Source organism: Pelodiscus sinensis, chromosome 26 (genome assembly GCF_049634645.1).
Source record: "Pelodiscus sinensis isolate JC-2024 chromosome 26, ASM4963464v1, whole genome shotgun sequence".
Classification (NCBI taxonomy): domain Eukaryota; kingdom Metazoa; phylum Chordata; order Testudines; family Trionychidae; genus Pelodiscus; species Pelodiscus sinensis.
In genome coordinates this window covers 7,872,925-7,896,552 of record NC_134736.1, presented here as the reverse complement: position 1 = coordinate 7,896,552, position 23,628 = coordinate 7,872,925, and the positions used below count along the sequence as shown (strand labels likewise).

General features: G+C 42.5%; 1 protein-coding gene across 6 annotated transcripts in view; it reads right to left on the bottom strand.

Annotated features, from left to right (window-relative positions):
• Nucleotides 1-18,538, bottom strand: part of NCAM1 (neural cell adhesion molecule 1) — a 283,565-nt gene extending 265,027 nt beyond the window's left edge. For 5 of the 6 annotated variants that reach the window (XM_075909680.1, XM_075909678.1, XM_075909676.1 and 2 more), the window contains exon 1: nucleotides 2,217-2,301. In XM_075909680.1, the coding sequence (XP_075765795.1) occupies nucleotides 2,217-2,286 (70 nt within the window). In that variant the 5' untranslated portion in view covers nucleotides 2,287-2,301. Of the gene's footprint in view, nucleotides 1-2,216; nucleotides 2,302-18,194 lie in introns of those variants that run through there. The other variant, XM_006111230.4, reaches the window with a different exon arrangement.
• Between the last annotated feature and the right edge of the window lie 5,090 nt (nucleotides 18,539-23,628).

The window sequence follows — 23,628 nt, the reverse complement described above, 5'->3', positions numbered from 1 at the left end:
ATCCCTAAAATAGTACATCTTAGAATTACATCTAACAGTCAGGTAGTCTAGTAACAACAACAACAACAACAACAAACTGTAACAGAGAGCATATGCTTTAGGAAGCTAACATGTGGATATTTTCATTCACCTGAAACATACAAATGAAGATATTTTAAAATGCTTCCTGTTCTGGTACAATGTCAGGCAGAACTATTTTTAGTTCTAAGCCACTTACAGTGCTAAATTCCAAGGGAATCAGCCGTGTTACTTCAGTCATCACCTCAACTAGCACTAGATTCTTGTGGTCCCTACATTCAAAATGCAGGCTGCAAGAACCAGGGATAAGATCTTTTTTTTTTTCTGATAAAAAAAAAAACATTCTTGTTCCGTTCCCCCATCCTTTAATCTTGCAGCTACTTATGTATGTCCTAATAAATACCAAATCACATTTAGGGATGTTAGCATATAAGCAGTTTAAATGATTAACCGATAAACCTTATCAGTTAATCCAAACAGCTACACGCAACCTCCACCACTCCCATATCAGAGGCAGCAAGAAAGGAGAGGTGGGAGCCTGTGCTTAGGGGGAGCCAGCTTTTAAGCCAGCTCCCAGAATCTGCCGATTTCTGAGGAGCTGCCTAGCTGCGTCAGAGACAGTAGCAGAGGGGGCAAAAGGGACGGTCGGGATCCTGACACAGCCTCTGTCCATGGGGAGCTCGGTCTCACCGTGGACAGGGGCTGCTGCCACCCCTCCATCAGAGGGAGCAGAGTGGGGTGGCAGGCGGCAACTGGTCTGCATGGGGAGCCAATTATTAAACCAGCTCCTCTTGCGAACCAGCTCCGCCTGACACCTGGCACTGCTGCCTCTGATACAGAATGGCAGGGGGCTCCCAAGGACTGGGGCCAGGACTCAGGAGTGCAATATATGCAGGCCCTGCCCCTGGGGAGTATTTTAATAACAGTGTAACAGCTGAAAATTGTTGTGGCTACACAAATACTAAAGTACACAATATCTAACATCCCTAATCACAACTGACATTGCAGAGATAAACAAAGCTGAGCCTAAATAAACACAAAACAATTACAGTGTGGGATTTACCACTTCGATTTTTTACTCATTTGCATTTACTAATTTAAATCCATGAGAAACAACTGTTATGCATCCACAAAGGCTACTATATGGCATTAATCATTCTGTAAACCTAATAGAATAATATTACTGGCTGCAGTCATGAAAAGATGGAATCCTCATTTCCTGGATACTAGCAATATGTATTCCAATGATTTGTTTCTCATTTGGCTTGTGGCTTTGTTTAAAGCATGGGCTGCAGTCCTAAAAAAGATATTCCTCCATCTACAGCGGTTTTCTTTAAACCCAAATTAATTTTAAAAATCAATACACTGTAGCATCTCTATCTATAGGAAATTAGTTAATTCAGGTGTTCTTTAAGGGGTGTATATTCTTCAAGCAGGTATAAAGAACAACTAAAACCAATATCCCACTGAAAATTTTTTAAAAAGCGCATTAGTTCACGCATTGGCATTCACTCATTATTGTTTTATTATCAGAAATATAATATTTACAGTGTTGATTCTCATTTTATACAAGTTGAATGTTGCTAATTTTTAGCAATAATCTGAAAGACTGTTTCTACCATGGCTGCAAACACCTAAGATCACTATTACTAGAAAAGATTAGAAATAATTTTTTAAGTTTAACTTATTCATTTACTGTCCTAAGTATATAGTCACAGACAATTGCAATCCTCCCCCTTCCCTCTTCTACTCCAAGTGCAAGACACATTTCTTCAACTCTGGTCTCTCTAACAAACACACAACAAAACAAAACCCTAACAAAACAAAAAAATATTCCATTGTGTATACAATTCTCTTCCTGAGGAGAGAATTTCAGAAACTGAAACATCAGAGATTACATGTTAGATGCGTCATTTAATGCAATACTGGAGCCCACATAGGCTAAACAAGAACTTTCACGGTCTTACCATAACTAAGGCCTGGTCTACACTAGGACTTGCATCTGAAATTAGCCCTCTAAGGTCAAATTTGTCATCGATGTATCCACACTACTAAGGCCCGCTATTCTGTAATAAGGGGCTGCAGAATTTGAACTCTGTTTTCCTGCTTTTCATAAGGAATTATGCTAATCCCGAACTTGTAAATCCAAAATAACATTAGTGTGGACACTCCAGTGCCACTAATTCAAACTTACTGACCTCTAGGAGGCCTCCTGCAGCTCCAGAGAGTGCTTCCTGGGGCTCTGAGTTTGAGGTAGCACATCCACATTAATAGAGCCTGCCACAGACTACATTCATTTCTTCCTCATAGTGAAGACACAGAACTTCGAAACTGTAAAATCAAGTGCTCAGAAGTCAATCGCAGTAAATTCAGACTAATCTCCTAGTATAGACATGGCCTAAATGAAATGCATTTTAAATGTAAGGTTTTATGGAATATAATCATTTTAACTTTTACCATTACTGCCATTTTAAGTGGGATGACTGGTTATTCTGTATGCAAGCTGCATGTTTTCCTTGCAGTTGATCAATATGACTATTTTTTCCAGGATGTGTAAGAAGGTTATTGCATCTACTGTACCTGCAAATCCATAGGCATGCTCTGCTTTATGAAAGCAGGGTGTGTGGTCAATCTTTACTTACCCATGCGATTATTCTGAATGTTTGTAGTAAAAGTGTTGATGTGGTTGATCTTCCAGTATATAAAATAGGAAACAATCTCAAAACAGTCACCACCATTAGGCTCTTTCCTCAGAAGTTGCATGCAGCTACCACTGGAGTGAAAGTCAATTAAAGCATAAAATATTTAAACATAAAATCTGTCTCCTAACAATTAGTATTATGCAAAAACAAACCTGACAAGAGCACACTCAAAGACACTTACTTCCTGGCGATAAAAAGGCTCTATTGTAAAAATAATTTGTTTTATGGGGGCCTAGATGAAGTAATTTTTATTCTACAAAGCTGAGTCTCTCTCACTGTACAGCCCTGCTCAAGGATTTATGAAAAATGTTAACACTAAGCATCATGTCACACCTTCCTCCCAAGTCCCCGAACTGCAATCCAGAAGCAAACCCACACTGCCAGTCTACTGACTCAGACAAAACCCTGATGTCAGATGTAAGGTTACCTGACAATCCTGCAACCAATCAACCTCTAAATTATACATATACATATTCCTTTTTAAAAAAAAAAAAAAAAATCACACCATGCAGAGACAGGGGCAGATAGTTTAATGAAAATTAAACTCCTCCACTGCAATGTTGTCTCTTATTTGGCCCTGCAGATTCAAAATTGTTGGACTATTTCAGTCAATTAAACCTCCACCCTTATCTTGATTTTGATCTGGACCAATTCATTAGTTACTTTTTTAAATCCAAAATTGAGATTCTTCAATCTCTATTTTACATGGCTGCCTTCAGCACAGTCACTGTTCTGCTCCTCACAACAAGCACAGCACCAAGTAGCTGGAAATCAAGGGTAAGCAAGAACAGCAGCAGAACTCTAAGTGCTATATCAGGGTGGGCAAAAGGGCCTCCGTGGGCCATATGTGGCCCGCCAAGCAGGTTGATCTTGCATGCAGAGGCCCTGCTGCTCCCCCACTCCCAAGCCAATTAAGGCCTGGGGGTGGGGGAAGCGCACAAAGTTTCCTCCACCCTCCCGGGAGCACTTTGAAGCACCTCACGCTCCTGACAGAGCAGGAGGAGACTTCGTGCATACCCCCACCTCCAAGCCCTGGTTGGCCTGGGGGCGGGAGGTGAGCACGAAGTTTCCTCTACCCTAAAATCCCTGCCCTGTGACGATGGCACTTAGAAGTACCACACACTCCTTGCAGGGCGGGAGAAGACTTCACATGCTCCTCCGCGCCCAAGCTCTGATTGGCCTGGGGGCAGGGGTAGCACACAAAGTTTCCTCTGCCCTGCCTCCGCCCTGCAAGACACACACAGCACTTAGAAGCACCATGCGCTCCTGGGAGGGTGGGAGGAGGCTTTGCATACTCCCCCAACCCCAGGCCCTGATTGTAGATGGGAAGTCTCCTTCCACCACCAGGGGCATGGGTGCCTAGGGGCTCCCCCACCCCAGACCAATCAATGGTTTGTAGGTGGGGAAGCTCAGAAGCATTCTGGACCTGCCCCTTCTGGTGCACCCTGGGGCCACTTCAAACTTCTTCAAAATATTTCAAAACATTTTGAAGTGGCCCCTGGCAAAAAATTATTGCCCACCCCTGTGCTATATTCTGGTAAGTGCTATAAGCAGAAGGACAGAAGGGACTTGTTCTACCTATTTCAGATCATTGGGGACATAACTAGCTGAGGAAAAAAAACAGGTTAGAATAGGAAATTGTTTGCAAGTTGAAGTGAAGCTGCTAAAGATTTACAATTGTTATCTAGTACAATGATGAAAGTGTGTATATCTACATATGTTCTTATTTGTGATGATGGAAGCGATGAAGGGCCCACCTAAATGCTAGTGACTATAAAGAGGAGACAAAAGAAAAACAAATCCCAAATGCTTCACAATTTCTAAAAATATGCATCATTTCATTTTTGGTAAAATATTTTTTAGGATGTATTAGACCCCCCCCCCAAGGGTTAAATAAATATTTTACAGTATGTCTACACTGCAGAGCCATTTCAGGATACCGGAAGTATCATGAAATAGCTATTCTACATCTACTGAAGCAGCCCATTATTTCAAAATAGATTTTGAAATAACAGGAGGCTTATTCCGACATCCCAGTAACCCTCGTTCCATGAGGATTAAGGGGCATTTAGGAATAGTGAGTTATTTTGAAATTTGGCGCAAGGTACACAAAATAAGCTATTTCGAAATACACTCGAAATAAGCTATGCAATTTGAGCAGCATAAATTGCATAGTTTATTTCAAGCTAAGGGTGCTGTGTAGACACATCCTTGGATACCTCTTCCTTAATAGTATTTTAGCCTTTTCCTGCCAACAAATATCAACCCACCACTGAGTACATAATAAATGCTAAATGCCTCAAAGCCTGTACCAAAGTAGAATGTTGTAAAGATCATGAAGAGATTATACTACTATTCCATAGTCTTCTGAATTCAGTAATTCTTCATGAGAGTTCCCAATCTTTAAAACCATCATACTTCTAAGGGATTATGTTTTAGAAACATCACAAATTAAATACATTTATAACAGTTGAATTTTGCAGGCTCAAAACAATTTGTTAACGAACAATACACTTTGAAAAGCAATTGTTGATTTTCTTGGAGTTGAGACTCTAAAAAAATACGATTTTTCTGCCAATAAATTCTCTGAATATTTTAAATTGTTCAACAGCATTTGCACAGTTGTTTTTGACCCTGAGTTATGTTCTGTAATACAACATAATTGTTACAACAAAACTTGTAAATGTTAAGAATCATATATAAATCAACTACCAAGAATATAAACAGTGACATGTTGATTGAGGTTTTAAACATATCCACAAAACTAGTTGTGTATGTGTGTATATATAGTGTATATCAATGTTATAGATATAATAATAATTCAGTAAATAAATATAATGTCATTATAATTAAAGTGTGACAAATGCAAACACAGCAGTGTCCTTAGCTGTTTCTGTTTACACAGATATTTCAATCATTACCACCATGACAGTTTAAAGAGATTTTATTTTGCAAACATCACAACTGCTATTATATCTGTGTGTCACTGTATACCGTATTTGCCAAAATAATTACACACAACACTCAAGACACCAAATCGATTAGTACTCTTCACAAATAGGAGAAAAAAATGGGACAAATAACAAGGGAGTATCATCTATCAGTTTCTTTTAACTACTGTTGTCATGACAGCAACATTATTTAATCAGTTTATGCATTATGAAGCCAATTTCTTCTCTACATCAGCAACATAAGCGATACCATACTACTGTTCACATGCAATGATGTGCATATTACAAATCACTCATTTCCGACTAAAGAGAAAACCTGCTAAAGACACTTATGTTCCCTCTCTTCTTATTCAGCGGTGGCCAACCTGAGCTTGAGGAGCCAGAATTTATCAACAAACATTGCCAAAGAGCAACCATAACACATCAGCGTCCCCATCAGTACCTCCCTCTCACCCCTCCCCGCAGCACCTCCCACCTGCTGGCAGTCTCACCAATCAGTGCCTCTCCTTTCCTTCCAGCCCCCACTGACATGATCAGCTGTTTCACAGCATGCAGGAGACTGGGGGAGAGCGGGAATGGAACAGGGCAGGAAGGGGCAGGGCTGTTGGTGAAAAGCGTGGCATGAGAGCAGGACCCAGGGCAGAGCTGGGAGTGTAGCAGGGAGCCACGGAACACCACCACTCACCACACACTGGCAAGTTGGCACCTATGCAAGAAGCGGCACATGGCTGTGGAGCCACTGGTTGGCCACCCCTGGTTTTAGTAGAACAGCATCAATAAAATGAGGACTCTAATGTTACCAATATTAATTGTAGCTATTCAAGTCTCTGTCTGTCTCTCTCTCTGTCTCTCCCCCCCCCCCCCCATTATGAAAGACAACAATGAAAGGAACTCTGTTCCTGCGATTAATTTGTGGGAAGACTTTCTGAAGTTCAACTTCACCCAAAAGCAGAATATCAAAGCTCTAGCATTTCTCTGCAGACTGTTATCCAAAGGAGGATAATATTTCAAACTCCTTCAAATGTACACTCTTTCATCAGCAACCTTGAACAATTCATAGAAACTAATAATTTTAGCACATAACCAAGCTAATGAAGTACAAGAAATAACACCTGACCACTGGGTAACAAGAGCTAGAGCATAAGCAGTTATAGTCAAGTTTTTACTTAAAAAAAAAAAAAAAAAAAAAAAAAAGTAGTATCATTAAATACAATTATTAAATACAATTAGTTCTATGGATTTGGGGAGGATATCTAATCAAAATTTTCATTTAACATCTGATTGATACATTTTCCCCCCGGAATACATATCTGTATCTCTGCTCCCCCTTCCTCCCACTTTAGCCCAAATAAAAGTTACCTAGATGTGGGCCAGATTTAGACACATCTCTATTTAAAACTGCAATTGCTGTCTATGCCACTAGCAACCATGATCATCCACACCAATTTCAACCAAAGTCCCGCATTCCCTACTATGCATCAAAATAAGTTAAAATCCTACTTCCACTACAGCTAAAATTATTTTAAAACTAGGGATGTAAAAAGTTAACTGGATAACCAAATACTTGGTTAGCATTAGCCTTACTGGCACGCTTACCCGGTAACTGGTTAACTGGAGGGCTGGACAGGGGAAGCAGCCCCGCCTGCTGCAGCTCAGCTGGCAGGTTCTGGTTGTCTGGAGCAGTACCCTGCAGCACAGCGTGACCCTAGCCAGCCAAAGCAATCCCCACCTGCATTGTGACACAGCAGGACCCTGGGTGACTGAAACAGTCCCCCATCTGCAGCATGGCGGGATCCCAGCCAGCTGGAGCAGTTCTTTACCCAGGGTGGGGTGGTACCCCAACCATCAGGACCTCTCCCACCCCCACCTGCCAGTCTGACCAGACGCCAGCCACGAGACCCCAGCCACAAGGTTAACCAATTACTGTTAACAGGTTAACTTTTTAAATAGATATTTACATCCCTATTTTAAATATGATCACTCTTCTCCTTGGGCTATTGAGAAAATTAGCCAAAGAAACCTCTTCCTCTATAAAATGCTATCACTTCATTAAGTTCACATTTTATATAGGCTGAACCTCGCTAGTCTGGCACCTTGGGAACCTGACCCGTGCCAAACCAGAGAATTTGCCAAACCACGGAAGGTCAATATTGTCTAGCAGCATTACCAATACTTCCACTGCTTACTGGCTTCTTAGAAGACACTGAGGAGTAAATTAGAGTGAAATCACAGTACAGAACACTGAGAGCCAAGACTGGCATCTGTTAAAAAACTTATGGGACCCCTTGAAACTTGGCCACATCCACAATAAGTGGCTATAGTGCTAACTAAAATCATGGCGGACCATGGATGTTGCCAGAACAGAGGATTCAACCTGTAATGTCAAAAAAAAAAAAAAAAAAAAACAACGATATCTTCACTACCTCCCTGCAAATGTCTTGTCTCAGCCATCAACTTCCCTTTTTCTTGATTCCATACATAAAAGTAACAAGATCTTCCATTTTTATCTCCTGAGTTTGCAATAACAGTAAGCAAAAATGTGACAAAGAGGTAAGGAATCTGATTCACCACTGCAATTCTCCAGTATTATACAGGCAGTCCCCGGGTTACGTACAAGATAGGGACTGTAGGTTTGTTCTTAAGTTGAATCTGTATGTAAGTCGGAACTGGCTTACTCAGACACTGCTGAAACTGACCGCCAGTTCTGACTTACATACAGAATCAACTTAAGAACCCCAGGCGTCCCCAAGTCAGCTGCTGCTGAAACTGATCAGCAGCTGATTCCAGGAAGCCCGGGGCAGAGCAACTCTGCCTGGGGCTTCCTGTAGTCAGCGCTGGTCAGTTTCAGCAGCGGCTGACTTGGGGACGCCTGGGGCAGAGCAGCTGGGGTGCTGCTGGGTTGCTCCAGTAGCGCCGCTCCTCGGTGCTACTGGACCAACCCAGCAGCACCCCATCTACTCTGCCCCAGGTGTCCTGATTCAGCCGCTGCTGAAACTGACCAGCAGCGGCTGAATCAGGACCTGGGGCAGAGCAGCTGGGGTGCTGCCGGGTTGGTCCAGTAGTGCCCAGAGCGGCGCTGCAGGACCAATCGGCAGCACCCCAGCTGCTCTGCCCCAGAGTCCAAAACAAAAGCCTGGTCTGCTGGGGGGGGGGGGGGGCGGGGAGCACACTAGCTGCGCCCCCCCCCCCAGCAGACCAGGGACACGGGGAGCAGAGCCACAGCGGCGCGGGAACCGCCGCTGCTGCCGCTTCAGTCTGGGTGCCTGTGGTCTGCTGGGGACGGTCGCCAGCAGACCACAGGCACCCGGACTGAAGCCGCAGCCGCGGGGGGGTCCTGCGCCTCTGAGGCTTTGCCAGAGCAAAGCCTCAGAAGCATGGGGAACCGCCGCTGCTGCCGCTTCAGTCTGGGTGTCTGTGGTCTGCTGGGGACCGTCCCCAGCAGACCACAGGCACCCAGACTGAAGCGGCAGCAGCGGCGGTTCCCCGCGCTTCTAAGGCTTTGCTCTGGCAAAGCCTCAGAAGCGCAGGAACCCGCCCGGTGCCCCTGGTCTGCTGGAGACGGTCTCCAGCAGACCAGGGGCACCGGAGCAGCTTACGAACGGGGATTTCTCGCCCCGACCTCCGGGGCGAGAAAGCCCCGTTCGTAAGTGCGGATCCGACATAAGTCGGATCCGTGTAAGTCGGGGACTGCCTGTATACCACAGTATCAGTCATGGTACTGTAAAGCTGGAATACTGTGTTGGTGAATCTGGTTTAAGAACCTCTTATTCTGAAAAATATGTAGCCTGAAGATTTCCCAAATCACTAGTTTCCACAGATAAGTTTCTGATAAACTCACAATTATCATAATTGAAACATAGTAAGTAATCAAAAAAGCAAACATTAAACTTTATACATTAAACCAGCATTTTATTTTCATTCCTTTTTACTTGATGATTCAATGACTATTTGTACATGCAATAGAGAATATCTTTAGTGTTGTAGATTACATCATACAATGATGAGTCACTCCCCTTTTAACCCAATCTCCAGTGTTCGGGCTCCTTACAAGCTAGGACTGCTCCACATGAAATGAAGTGACCAAATGGGACTGTTCTTCCACAAAACACTGCACTAATTCTCCTGCATTCAGCCTTTCCACTTGAATAGAATAAAAACCCTTTTGAGAACAACAATTACAATTCCCCCCTTTTTTTCTCAGGCTCACTATGGGACTCCTTAGTGCATGCACAATGCAAATAAGGCAAACTTCCTTTCAAACAGTGATTAATATGCAAAGACAGCCTGCTTTTTTAGTGTGATGTGAAGAACCACCAACAACCATTTCTAAACTCTGAGGTTTCTTCAATTATTTCCACTGTTTATTTTTAAACATAAGATTATGTAATAACACCACACATTAGGACCAATTTGCCAATATTTTGTAAACAATGCCAAATTAGATGTTGTAAATACGATACAAAAGATTTAATGTAGATTCTTTTTTTCCAGCTAGGGAAAAAAAAACAAACTAGTTTTTCCAATTGTTTATCTTTAACAATAATTGCTTACAGTTTAGTTGTAAAAATTAATGATTGTATTTGAACTCAAATATCTTGCTATACATTGCTTTCTAAAACTCTGAAGATTCTTCAAATAAAGAAATGTATAATTCCCAACATAAATCCAATACTATTCCTTACTGTATAGAAGTAATGATATCTAATAGTGAAGTCTTTGCTAATTATTAACAAATATGTTACAGTGCATAACATTTCTCAAAATGTTTTTTTCATAATTGTATTGGTATTTGGACAAGTTAGATGAGAAACAAAACCCCATTCAGAATTAGAGACACCATTTTTGTTTTAATCTTAATGAAGAAAAGTTTCACCACTCTCTATTCTTTAATCTCATCATTTTGTCAACATCTCTTCATGTATACAATAAGACCAGGACCCTCCTGTGGCACCAACTTTACACTTCAAGTGTCAATAAACCACATTCTGCCCAAAATGACCTCAAAGTGTATCTTGAATATGTTAGCCGACTCATTTCTCACTATGAACCCTTTTGAATGTTTCACAGACTTACCATACTTTTTTGTTTTCAAGCAGTTTGAAGATTTTTCTTCTCCATTGGAATACGACTTCAAGTTACCATTGAAATAACTTCATGTTACACTTAAACAGGGACTGAGAAATTAAGGACTGAATTTCTTTAACACTTCAGGGCTGACTTGTGCTTAGTAAAATACACAATTGCCATTATAACTGAAATATTTAAAACTGCCCATTACTTCTGTTTTACAGCAACAATCTACATTCAAGAAAATCAACAAGTCTTATGACAGATGCAAAAACAATTAACCTGTATAAAGTATCGATCCACTCTGATTTTTCACAATTTATTACAAAAAAAATCCTCTCTCTATAATGAAGCAGTATTCTTGGTTCAGAGAAGACATATAACAATGCTAGATATTTAAATACAGCATTCTTTAAAATACCCATTAAAATGTCTTCTGCTGCTATTTTTCCTAATTTCTTCACCTAACTTACTTCAATGTTATATATTTACTTTGTCCAAATAGATGTGAATATTCATGGAAACAAAGCTCTTTCCATGGAAACAAATGATGAAAATTAACAGGAATATTTATCCTTTAGAGCTGTAAATAATAGTGCAAAAAACTTCAACGTCAGCAAAGCTTTTTTTTAAAAAAAGGTGTAAGATTGAAGATTTTCATTGTCACCCAGACTAACAGGCAAATCTCAAGGGTCACTTTTTGGATTCTGTTTACAATGAATTGATGCTCCTTACTATCCAATGAGCTAAAGTAAACACAATAGTCTAAAATATTATCACATTCTTTTTAGTAAAACAGCTTTACAACAGACACTATTTTAAAATTACTCTTTAGGCAGATGATTCACTTCTTGCCAGTCACATTTAATTGGGTTTTGAAAGTTCATGTATCAGTTAACTTCCTGAAAAGATTTAAAATTAAACTGCTCTGCGAAACAGGTAACAGAGGAGATGTAGCCTTTTAAAGATTTTTATTCATTGGTTTCTGGAAATTATCTCATATAAGATTTAGATTAGAGTGAGAACACTTATGTATTTTTTTCTAGCTTGTTTGTGTAAGTCAGGACATCCCCAGTTATCACATTACACTTCTGCAGATCTTTACAGCTATCTTTTGTCTTCACAAGATAAAGAGTCTGAATGGTTAGAAGACTAACTATGGAAGATGCTGCATTATTGTATTCAGAATTCTAAACTGATTCTAATGTTCTTGAGTTGGATTTTCAGATCCTGGGCTCCATTTTTGTGGCCACAAATTGCAGGTGCAAATAAATGCAGGCTACATTTTTTGAGCTTGCAGTTTAGATCACTATGGGATTGATCTAAAGCCCATTGAATTCAACAGAAAGACTTACCCTGCCTGGCTCCCATGCACTTCTGCTCAGACCTTTATAAGCCTAGATATCTCAAATATCCTGGCAATGAGTAAAGACAACTCTAAAAACAGATACCTATTAAAAATTATATGAAAACCTAGCGCCTTATTCCTAAATCATGCCTCTGACCATGAAAATATTGTAGAAAGTTTAAAGGAATCAACACTATCTTCAGGAGCAAGAGCATGACTTGAGTGCCCAAACTGTTAATGGCATCCTTGTTTCTGCTGCACATACAAATTCTCTTTTAGTAGACCATGGTTATCAGACATGTATATCAATTATTCACTTCCTAAATGTGATGGCTTAAGGAGCTGGATAACTCATTCAGCTAGCAAATACAATAGGATTATTCCCCAAAGTATCTCCTTCTGTGTAGCTGTTGATAAACAATTTTATGACATTTTAGATCTCAGAGGGTAGGGATGACTGCCTCTCTAAGAAACTAAACGAAATATTACTGGAAAGATAGTACTTCGCTCTTTATTTTATTTTCCAACATCAGGCTCTAAAATACACACTATCAAAACATCATATATAAAATGCCCAAAAAAGCAAGCCCTCTGAAAAACCTGCCCCAGCATGAACATCCTGCATCTCCCACTAACTCCCACCTTCAGGAAAGGTCTGGGAGAACAGATAAGTCAGTACAGCATGACTTAGAGGTCATCAACTACAAGAATGAAGTCCAAAATCTCCAAATGCCACAACGGAAGGAATACCACTGCTGAAACAAAACCAGTTTCACCCCCTGACCAACCTTGAAAGCATAATCTCCAAAAACAGACACCATACATATGAGGAATTCTTCATCCATTTGGAGCCAGATAGAGAAAAACAGGGCTAAATTCAGCAGGCTTTGCCTCCAATAATCCCAGTGAATTTGCAGTTGCTTATAACAGGGCTGAAAATGGGCCCAAATCTGTTCCTCCTAAATCTCTGATTTATTTGGACTAAGGCTATTACTAACTGTTTGGTCAGTCAATAATCCCACAATACATGTTACATGTGACCAAACAGAAATAACTGAAGACTTCAGAGCTGGAATCCAGTCCCAAACAAAGCTATAGATAAAATTAAGCATTTTGTTCACTTTCAAATAAATTATTTTCATCATACGTTGCAATGTATTTTGCAACAACTCTTGACTGAACCTATAAACCCAGTAATTCCAGGTACAATTCATCCAGAACAGTAAATATCTGTATTCCCATCCTTGGATTTGAGAACCAACAAAAGGAACTATATCTGAATGATAAGTAAAATTATTATTTCTCTTTGCAATTTTTCCCTATTGATCTCTTATCTATTCCTCTTCCTTTGGGAATTCACCTTCTGCACTGTAAACTAAGAATTACATGTAAAAATCTCATTCCAGCAGCTAGTAGTGATTCCCTCAGACAGTTATAAATGCAATGCATTAAAAGTGCCTGAAAGCTCACCATTTGCCTCTCCCAGTAACATCAAAAGGCAATGCTACTAATGAGCAGCTGCAGGAGAGAGGCAGAATTTCAACACCATGAACTGAAAGAGTATAATGGCACCACTGCCAAACCCAACTAATTTACATCCCTTTGCATCAGCAACAGCTTTAAAATTTGGCAACATGCTTTCCCAAACAAAAGGGGCCACAACCAGCCCAAATCTGACCTTCAAATTCACATCTGTGGTAGTTTTTGATGCCTAACAAATGTTTATGTGCTTTATTTTTCCCCTTCTCTCAGATTTGATGGATTCAACTCTCTTTCTTTCCTTCCCACCCCCTATTCTCAAGTCCATTGCAGACATATGCAAAGAATCTCATTCAGAAGCAGAGACACACTTGGGAACTGTAGTTCCCTTCGCAGCCACACCCTTGGCCAGGCAACTACGGGACATGCTCTCTAGTATAGAAGGGTCAGCAAACTGTTTCGTATGGCATATGAAAATCTTCCATTTACACAGCAGAACATGTTTACATTCTCCTCAAGTTTTACATCTTCCTAATACTAACAAACAACATTTTGCTTTAGTTGAAAAAGCCTTTATAATGGATCAAATTAAATTCAGGCAGTTTCCTTCATATTAGCTATTGCATATGCCCCTGAAAAATACAGCTTCTACCCAAACTTGTTATCTACAAATTCATTAAAATCCATAACATCTGCCTTCCTGCCTATGATAGAACAGAGTGGAGTTCTGCTACTGAAGAATGAAATTCATAATAAAGGATGCCCTGCAAAAACACTATTTCAAAAGCCACACCAAAAGAAAAACAAAAACAAAACACTCCACAAATACTCAGAGGTGGGAGTGATCAATAAAATGCACGATGGCCTTTCTTAACAAGAAAATAAAATGTGCTTTTTGTCTCTTGTTAGTGCTTCTTGCTGTTCCCTGCAGACTGATGGCAGCAGGTGCAGTATTCTCCTCTGCTATCTCCTCCCCCATCAATTGGTTCTGCTTTCCTGCCACTCAGCCAACACAAATCCATAGCATTAAAAAAAAAGTTCATGCCTTCTTTTAAGAACAAGAAGCCAATCTTTTCTTATACCCAAAGGCAGGAAGGTCTATCTGTAAAATGTATTTCTGGAGGCCAGCCAAGAAAACATGAAGGCACTTTCAGTCTGGAGAGAAGCCAGTCCTTTAACACTTCTGGACACAAACACTGGAAATTCATTAGATTAATATTAAATTAAATGTTCTTAAAAAATCAACTGGTCAGGTCAGGAATCTTCAAGTCCATATGTCAACACTGCAAAGTTTGTACAAAATGTCCTCTGCTATTTAAGAAACCATAGTTTTCAGGATGTAAATGAAAGGAGATGAGCCATCTGCTGTGTCTATAAATCAGCCTGAGTTATAGAAGAATGTTGTTTTAATTTAAGAGTAAGTTAAGGCGTTACTATTCCAGGACTGAAATAGATATAAAAGAGGCTGTTTTAAAAGATTCAGGAGGAATGCTTTTGTTACTGCCCCACTGGATGACCACTCCTCAGACAATCCTCTATTTTGGGTTTCCTTACTAGTACACATCTATCCCCTGCTTTATGGTATATTTAAGTTAGTGTTAAAGGAGAAGGGGGCTTTTTATTGGCATTAATCATGGCTGGTGTAGCCCTCTCTCTGCCTTGACTTTTCCTATATCAGACTGGATTCTTCATCCAGCAAGCTTCTCTGTCTCTTGGGGGAATGGGAGGAGGAAGGAAAAGAAGGCATAAGGCTTAGCAAATTAAAGCAGGATCCTTTAGCATGGAAGGCACTACAGATGTGCTGGGTATTGCTTTAATTCTGTGCTGTGTAGCTCCTTTGTTTTGACAGGTTAATATTTTATTTGTCTTTTATATTCTCCATTTTGTACTGGTTTAACAGTCATCAGATCGGAGTTGTGCAGCTCCCCAAGAACCTCTATTGAAGCTTTTCTTAACCCAGTTGGTCTGTTCCCTCAAAAAAAAAATCACACTTTCTTTCCCCCTCACACAACTGAGAATGCTCGGTGCAAATGTCTATGTATGATGATTACTGGGGAAAAGATAGCTATCTAGAGGTGCTGTGAAGAAGAGAAATATGTGGTGATTACAATTGAAGGGTGTGGCTGGGACAGAGAAGGGTGGCTCTGGGAGATTTGTCAATCTCCTTATTTGTTCGTATTTGGGTTCTATGCCAATAAGTAGTAAAAAAAAATTCAAATTAAAGAGCAGCTGTTGGATGGTATGGGGAAACAGGATGGTGTGATGCTGATGTTCACAACGCGGCTTTGAGCTTGTGATGCATCTAACAGTGGCAATGGTAAGATAGGGCAGTAGTGTGGTGAGGCAGGGTCTTTGGTAGTTATGGGATAGGTGTGTGTTGGTGGCAGTGGGTTGGCACGGTGATGATAGTAGGGGAGGTAAAGGTCATCAGTGTTGGGGGATTTGGTGGAGAGTGATGATACATGGGACCATAAGAACGGCCATACTGGTCAGCCAAAGGTCCATCTAGCCCAGTGTCCTGTCTTCCGACAGTGACCAGTGCTGGGTGCCCCAAAGGGAATGAAAAGAACAGGGAATCATCAAGTGACCCATCCCGTCTTGCCCATTTCCAACATCTGACAAACAGAGGCTAGGGATGGTCAGGGTTGCTGGATTAGGACAGTACAGGGTGGGATGTGGCAATTGCAGGCTGAGACGTGCAATGGCAGTGACTGGGAAGTGGGGGTAAGTGGCAGTGGGCAATGTGGCTGGAGTAAGCGTGCAATGGCAGTTGTGAATGGGGCACAGAGGTTTGCAGTGGGGTGAACACAGCAGTGGTCTAGAGTAGCTATGTGATGGTAGGTTGGGTGGGGCTGCAGCAGGTGGAGGGGGTGACAAGAGCAAGCAACCAGCTGAGGGGCAGCACTGGCAGGGGCAGTGGGTGGGGGGGGGGCTGACAGCAGCTGCGCAGCAAGGAAGCTGTGCAAAGCAAAGCTTTGGGGGCAGTGCCATGTCCCAGGGGCTGCTGAGCCCAAGGGGGCAGTAACCTGGCAAAATGCTGGGGGTGCACGACATGGGGGGGCAGTGTCAGGGCTTGGAAGTGGGGGGGATCCCAGCAGCGGGGGGTGCTGCAAGGAAAGAGGCAGGTCTGAGAGGAAGGGGGAGGGGGCGGGACCGTTAGGAACGTTGGGGAGCAAAGCCCCTAACGGCGTTTCCCGCTCGGGGCCGCCGGCTCCTGATTGGCGGCGGATGCAAGCGAACCCCCTCTCGCCTCCCCCCCCCCCTCCCCGCCGCCGAGGGGCTCGCGCCCGGCCGCCGCCCCCTCCCCAGCGCCAGCACGCGCGCTCACACAACCGATTTTTTCTGCACCAGATTCCTTCCATTTCCGAACTTACTGCCCCCAGCAGCTGCGATGCCCCCACCCCGCGCTTCGCCCCCTGCAATTCTTTGCCCCTTTGCAGCTGCATTCAGCGCCACCCTCTTTTTGGCAGCCCCTGACCCTCTCCCCTCCTCCCCCGCCTTTATTTGCAATTGCATCTCCCCTAATTGTGGGTTCGTTGCATTCCACTCCCTGGCTTTCCGGGGCGGGGGGGACCCTGCAAAGAATAGTACCCCCCTCCCCCGCTGTTCTGATAAGACTTTTTTTTCTTAAACAAAGCCCCCTCCTGGTTCCTCATATGGCGACACCGTTCGCACACCGCACGTAGCCCCCTCATCATTTCACTCGCCTTTTCCCGTCTCCATTGTCTGCAATTTGCAACACACGCAACCGTCAACCCCAGAGGGGTGGGTGCAAGAAAGAGGCGCAATGCCTCCCCTTGCATTCAGACACAGCGGTATCGACGTATCAAACCAGCCCCTGGCTCACGCCCTCCCAGTCCTCACCTCCCCCCGCCACCCCTTTTCACTTTCTCCTGTCAAACTGCAGCCCGAGCCATCTTTCCCATTCAGACCCCACAATTGTGAACAATGTTTCCAACTAACGGGCCGTCTAGGAAAGCAAAGTCGCCCCGTGCACAGGAGCAGGGGAGGGGGAAACACCTTTTCCTTTTCTTTTCTTTCCCCCCTTTCGCAAACCGTTAAGACTGATGGACCATCCCCGGAGGAGCCAGGGCAGCGAAAATACCAACAGGGGGACCTGTCTGCAACCAAAAAGAGGTTTCCCAGCTTCAGGGTTGCCTCTGCACGAGGCTGATTTGCTTCAGCTGGAGAATCGGGGCTGTTATTCTTGCCTCCTCGCTGTTTGCTCAGCCAGCACCTCCCAACCCTCCTCCCCAGCAGCCTCGCCGCCTCGCGCTCATCTCCCCAGCTCCTCCACCAAAAAGCTGCCTTTGAAATGCAGCGAAGGGGGGAAATCGCCCAAGTGCCGGGCGAAACCAGCCACCGTGCAACGCTTCCAGCCTCTGCCACTATCCCCCCCATGCCGAAACAGTGGGTTGGGGAAGCACAATATTTGGGAGCAACAAATCATCAGTGTAAAACCACTGCATTCTAGGAAACAAAAGCACGCGACTCCCTTCTTCCTCCAGATGCATCTACAATTGCATCACATAACAGTATTCAGAAGAGGTCAGAAATCAGATTTGTTCCCAACCTTCAAAAAAAAAAAAAAAAAAAGAGAGAGAGAGAGAGAGAGAGAGATTCATGTACCTGCAGCGCCAAGGAAAAACAGAGTCCAGATGAGATCCTTAGTATGCAGCATTGTAATCTGCTATTAGGTTGGAAGTTTCTTGCAAATATATTTTTCCTTCTGTAGGAGCCTGGGTGGGTTAGACAGATTTAGATGCAATGTAATTTTTTTCAGAATTGCTTTTTGCCAGCTGCTCTCTAGCTGCTTTCAGGAGCTGATCAGAGAATGAGTGACAGTCTTAGCCTCAGCACACACACACAACAGAGATCCCTGCGCCGTCCTGGATTTGGTTTGGTGAGGTTGGTAAGGAAGGAGGACTTGCCTCAGTGTGTTCTTCCACCCATGCTGGCCACAAATAGTACAGTGCAATAAGCATCAAGGAGGTACTGCAGAGAGAAGCAGTTGCAGTTGCCTACAAAATATGGCATGGTTAGCCTAGGATCTGGAGTCACTCACATTCTGTACACATTTCTGTGAGTTTTGCTAAACAGAAAGATGCTTTTATATATAAGCATTCCAAGCATGTGCTTTAAAAAAAAATCTAGTGTAATGCTGGTACCATTTATAAAAGTCACTGCTGGGCAAATATGGAGTTTTTAGGTAGGTGGGAGTTTCTTGTGCATAAAAAAGTTATCTACAGTTCCATTTTGTCCAAAGTGTGGTGTGGACTTGAGAAATGGGCCTGGTTTGGGTCAATGTTGTTTTCAAAACCTTAGCAATAAGAAAAATTTGCAAAACTGGAGCGGGATAGATCAGAATCCTATTTCATCTGAACTGCCAAAGTTTGCTGTGGGCTAAAGAAAAAAAAGAAAAGAAAAGAAAGTCTCACTCATTTAGAAAGAGAATACCCCCTTGTGTTTTCTTAAAGGCAGGTTATAAAGCATCTTCATCTTCTGATGAAGGCTGTTATGGGCTTTACCAACCCCACACTGGGGTGCAGGAGGAGAGCTCTGCTCTACTGGGTGAAAGAGCCTCTCCCCACAGCCTTGCTGGGCATGCTCACAGGAAAACCTGACTATAAAAAGCCCTGGGGCAGCTTGGGGGGGGGGGGGGGGGAGACAGGAGCGGATGGACGAACGAACAAACGAATGAATGACAGGGAGGGAGGTTTTGTGAGATCTTTGGGAAGAAAGAGTGACTAGAACTTCTAACCGCAGTTCAGCCAAGAGCCACTACTTGCAGGGCTGGTGGAGAAATGACAGGAGAGACAGCCAGCAAACCCTGGTAGGAAGTAGCCCAAGGTGGGGAGTAACCCCCCAGGGCGCTCAGAGTGTTACAGGTGGATTCTCTGCTGAGTGTGGCAGTGGCCTCAGACCCTGCTTACAGGGCTCTTGGCTGGGACCTGGAGGAGTGGGAGGGCCTGGTCCCCCCACCCCACTGTAGCCAGCTTGAAGGGCCTACACCCCTGTGAACTAGGCCTCAGGGCTATAGTAAACCTGGTATAAGAGATTGCAAATGGATGTTGGCTATTGGGGCTGGATTAACCCCAGTATAAGGGTTGGGAGAATAGACCTAGACCAGCGGGCTGTATTAGCCCGGTTATAAGACTGGAGAACTGACTGTGGCCAATGGGCCGTATTGACCCTGAGAAAAGAGACTCGAGAACTGACTCTGGCCAGTGGGCCATATTGTCTTTAGCGAGGGGAGGGCAGAGGCAGAGACATGGGTCAGTAGACCTTATTTGCCATTACAAGGATTCCCAAAGTGGTTTCCATGGGGATGCCCAATTAAGCCCCCTAAAGAGAGGCCCCTCTTAAGGACCCCAACTGACAAGTCACCAGAGGGGGTAAGCTCCAGTGCCTTCTCTCTCCTCCAGGGAAGGTCACCCCTTGACATAGGCCTTATGCAGTATATTTCAGTCAGAAATGTACAGTCAGAATTTAGCAGGGCATTAGCAATTCCATAGGTTTTTGCAAACACAATTTTGCAACAGGAAAAAAATGTGCCCAGATACTTAAAATGATGAATTAGGAATGCAAATATGATTTTAGACATCTACTGTTAATCCACCCATGTGTAACCTCTCACACAAGTGCCTCCAAGCCTTCTTCCATATAGCCTTCTGGTTCAATTTCCTATGCTCATCCTCCAAGGCCCCTGTACAGACTAGGGATGTAATAGTATAGTCGATTAACCGATAAGCAATACCTTATAGGTTAATACTATAGACTACATGCATTTCCCCCCCCCCCCCCCCCACACACACACACTCCTTGCCAGTAAATTTTTTAGCAGGTGGGCAGGCAACCCGGCTCAGTTCCGGTTTGTGCTGGGTCCGGGAGCTCAGATCCCTCCCCCACCCTGGACAGGGTCTGCCCTGGGACTATAGAAAAGTCGACTAACCGATAAGAATTCATGAGGTTAATCAACTATTCAATTAACCGATATTTAACATCACTAGTACAGACCACTATTAAATCCAACTTCTAGCAAGCCATTAACAATAAATTTTGTTGATCTCTATGACAAATCTCTGTGTGTTGTTAACTTTCCCTAAGTTCCGTCTGTCCTTAAACTGTTATCCTTTCAGACAGAGACTGTGTTTTGTGAATGCCTAGGAAGTGCTTAGCCGCATATAGTAGGCACTACACTAATCAAATAACAACAACATTGTAACCCCCAAGTGAATTGCAGGTGAAAAAGCGTGGTTGCAAGAACTAGATTTTGTAAACACAATATTGTGATTAAAAAACAGGTCAGTGCTGAGAAACTGGCCTTTATAACCACATTCATACTGGAGCTGTTTAGGGTTTGTTTCTTTGTTTTTACTCTCCGGTGTTCAGCTGGTCACAGCAGGATAGCTTTAGTGATATCTTTTGCAAAATACAGTAGTTTTTTAGGAATGTAATTTTGGATCACCCTATGGTCGATGGGTGGTATGTCACCCAAAGAGCTAAGAAAATCTGCTTGAAGGGAGAGCTTTTGAAAGGATGATTTAATTGCAAAAGAAAAAAGGTGCTTGTTCCTTTCAGGTAAAGTCGTCATTCTTTGCTCTCATTTCATAAACGTTACAGGAAAAAAACTTCATATTAAATAGTTCATTGTTGCACATGCTAAATAACTTGGCTTACATGATTAATTGTAGTTTCTATATAAAAAGAAAAATTTAAAATAAATATGACAGTTCTGTGATTACATAAAGACTCCTAATGACTGAGATATTGTACTGATAGAGCACTGACAAGTATAAGTCAATTCATGCAGAATACATATTTAAAAAAAATAAAGGCAGTATGGGAGAAGTGGAATGCACAGGGATTTTCACATTTTGATATTAAAAATGTTTTGGCAACACTAGTCTAAACTATAAATTTCAGAATTTTGCTAATGCTGCAATCATATGCCATCGCAGAATATATTTTTTCATTTAAACTGATTTTTCTCTTTTTGCAGCTGATGGAATCCTCCCCCCTTCCTATTTTATTTAAAATGCTTCCCTAAAAGGAACAACAAAAATCACTTATTGCAATGTGATTGAAAACATTCCTTCATCACCTCTTTGTCCATCATAGCCATTTGGTCCCACATTGAAATGATTACCTCCAGAGAACAATCTTGCTCAGTCATTCCATATTCTATTATTCTTCCCCTCCCCCAATTCACTATGGGTATGTCTACACTGCAGAGTTTTTCTGGGGAAAAAAACAGCTAGGTTTTTTTGGGAAGAAAACTACATTTACGTCCCCACTGCAATTGCGTTCTTTCAACAAAGTCGAAAGAACGCAGGCATTTTTCCGACAGCAGTAAACCTTTTTCTACAAGGAAGAAGACTTTTTCAAAAGAGCTCTTTCGGAAAAAGGCATGTGTAGATGGGGAAATGGGGAGGAGGGGGTTTCGAAAGAAGAGGCCTCCAGGAAAAAGCACAGGTGTCCTGGTGGCCACTCCATCCACAGCAATCAGAACTTACATGCAAGATAGCATCCAATGAATGGATGCCATCTTTCAAAAAAGCACATCGCTTTTTCGTTGTGCTTTTGCTGTGAAAACACTTTCAAAATACGTTTTTCCAGAAGATCTCTTCCAGAATAGCTTCTTTTGAAAGAAGTCTGCAGTCTAGACATAGCCTATGTATACATACCCCCGCCCCCAGCACTGCATTCTTTAGGGGTTTCCCTGATAATGGAATTGCTTATGGTTCCTTAATCTTCAAGATACCCCTGTAAAATCTGAAAATTTCAGGCACCCTCAGCTACCAGCATATGTTAGGCAAACAAGGCCCTAAGAAATAATGACATGATCTATTGTTGCATAGAGTAGACCAATTTGTGTATGCATCTTAATCAAGAAGGGTGCTCCAAGTTTCCTTCAAGAATTATATAATTCTAGCTGAAACAGATGAAGCCAACTAGTGGCTCCATTAGAGACAGGCAGAATTTCTATCTATCACATTTCAGAACAGTACATCTAGTAAGGTTCTTTACCTTGTGTTCACCGTCCTTTCAATCACCGGTTCATAAATGAAGACGATATAATGCCAGGCACTCTACTTGTCCTCTGGGGCCACCCCGTCAACCTCCTCAATGAGTTTTCCCTGTCAAGAGAGTCCTGAGAGGATAACATTTTATTTCACCAGATGTTGACTTACCTTGATACCTCTTCTGCTGCAGGATACGTACTTAGTATGTGAAGGATTTCAGCTGCATCTCTGAGTCTGCAGCTACACTTGACAGAGGTAGATTCCTATTTATCCACCACTTACATCTGGTAATAACAATGTTTTAACATTAGTCTATACCTCTAAATAAAAAGTAAGCTGAATTGTTCTACTGTTATTATAATTAACAGCACCGAGAGGCCTTACATAAGATCAAAGTCCTATGGCACTGGGAGCTGCACATACATCCTATAAAACACCATCCCGAAAGATCTCAATTCATTGTGCCACTATGAAGATGGCTGGGCAGGTCTCAGTGCAATGGTCAAATTTTTCAATGAAACCACTGCCCAAGAGAATGTGACTATTAGTATAATCTCAATTATGTTTCCATTCTATGGTTACATTATGCCCATAACTCTGTGTGGATCCATTCACCAAAAAGTTATACAGACATACAAAACAGAGAGAGAGGAGCAAGAATTATATTCAATAAGGATAATGTGACCCAATTTTATAGAGCAGGTGACTCAATTTCTGATAGTTAAAGTTTGAGAGAGAAATCATGCTAACTTCATTCCGAGTGAGCAGTACCACAAGTGACCCTCCCCCCCAACAATTTGTGATGTGAGAGGGGAAGATCAGAAAACACACATGAGCAGTGAAAAAAGCCATTCTCTCTCCCCCACTTGTCTATCCCTGCCATGGAGTGGGTCAAGGAATAAGTGGAATGCACTCTTTCACCAGAAGAGGACTCCCAAAAATGTGAACAACTCCATGTATTTCCTTTATAAATACTTAGAGAATGGAGAGAACTCAGCTTCCTGGGGTAGTTTTATGCCTCTAGAAAATTAGAGGCT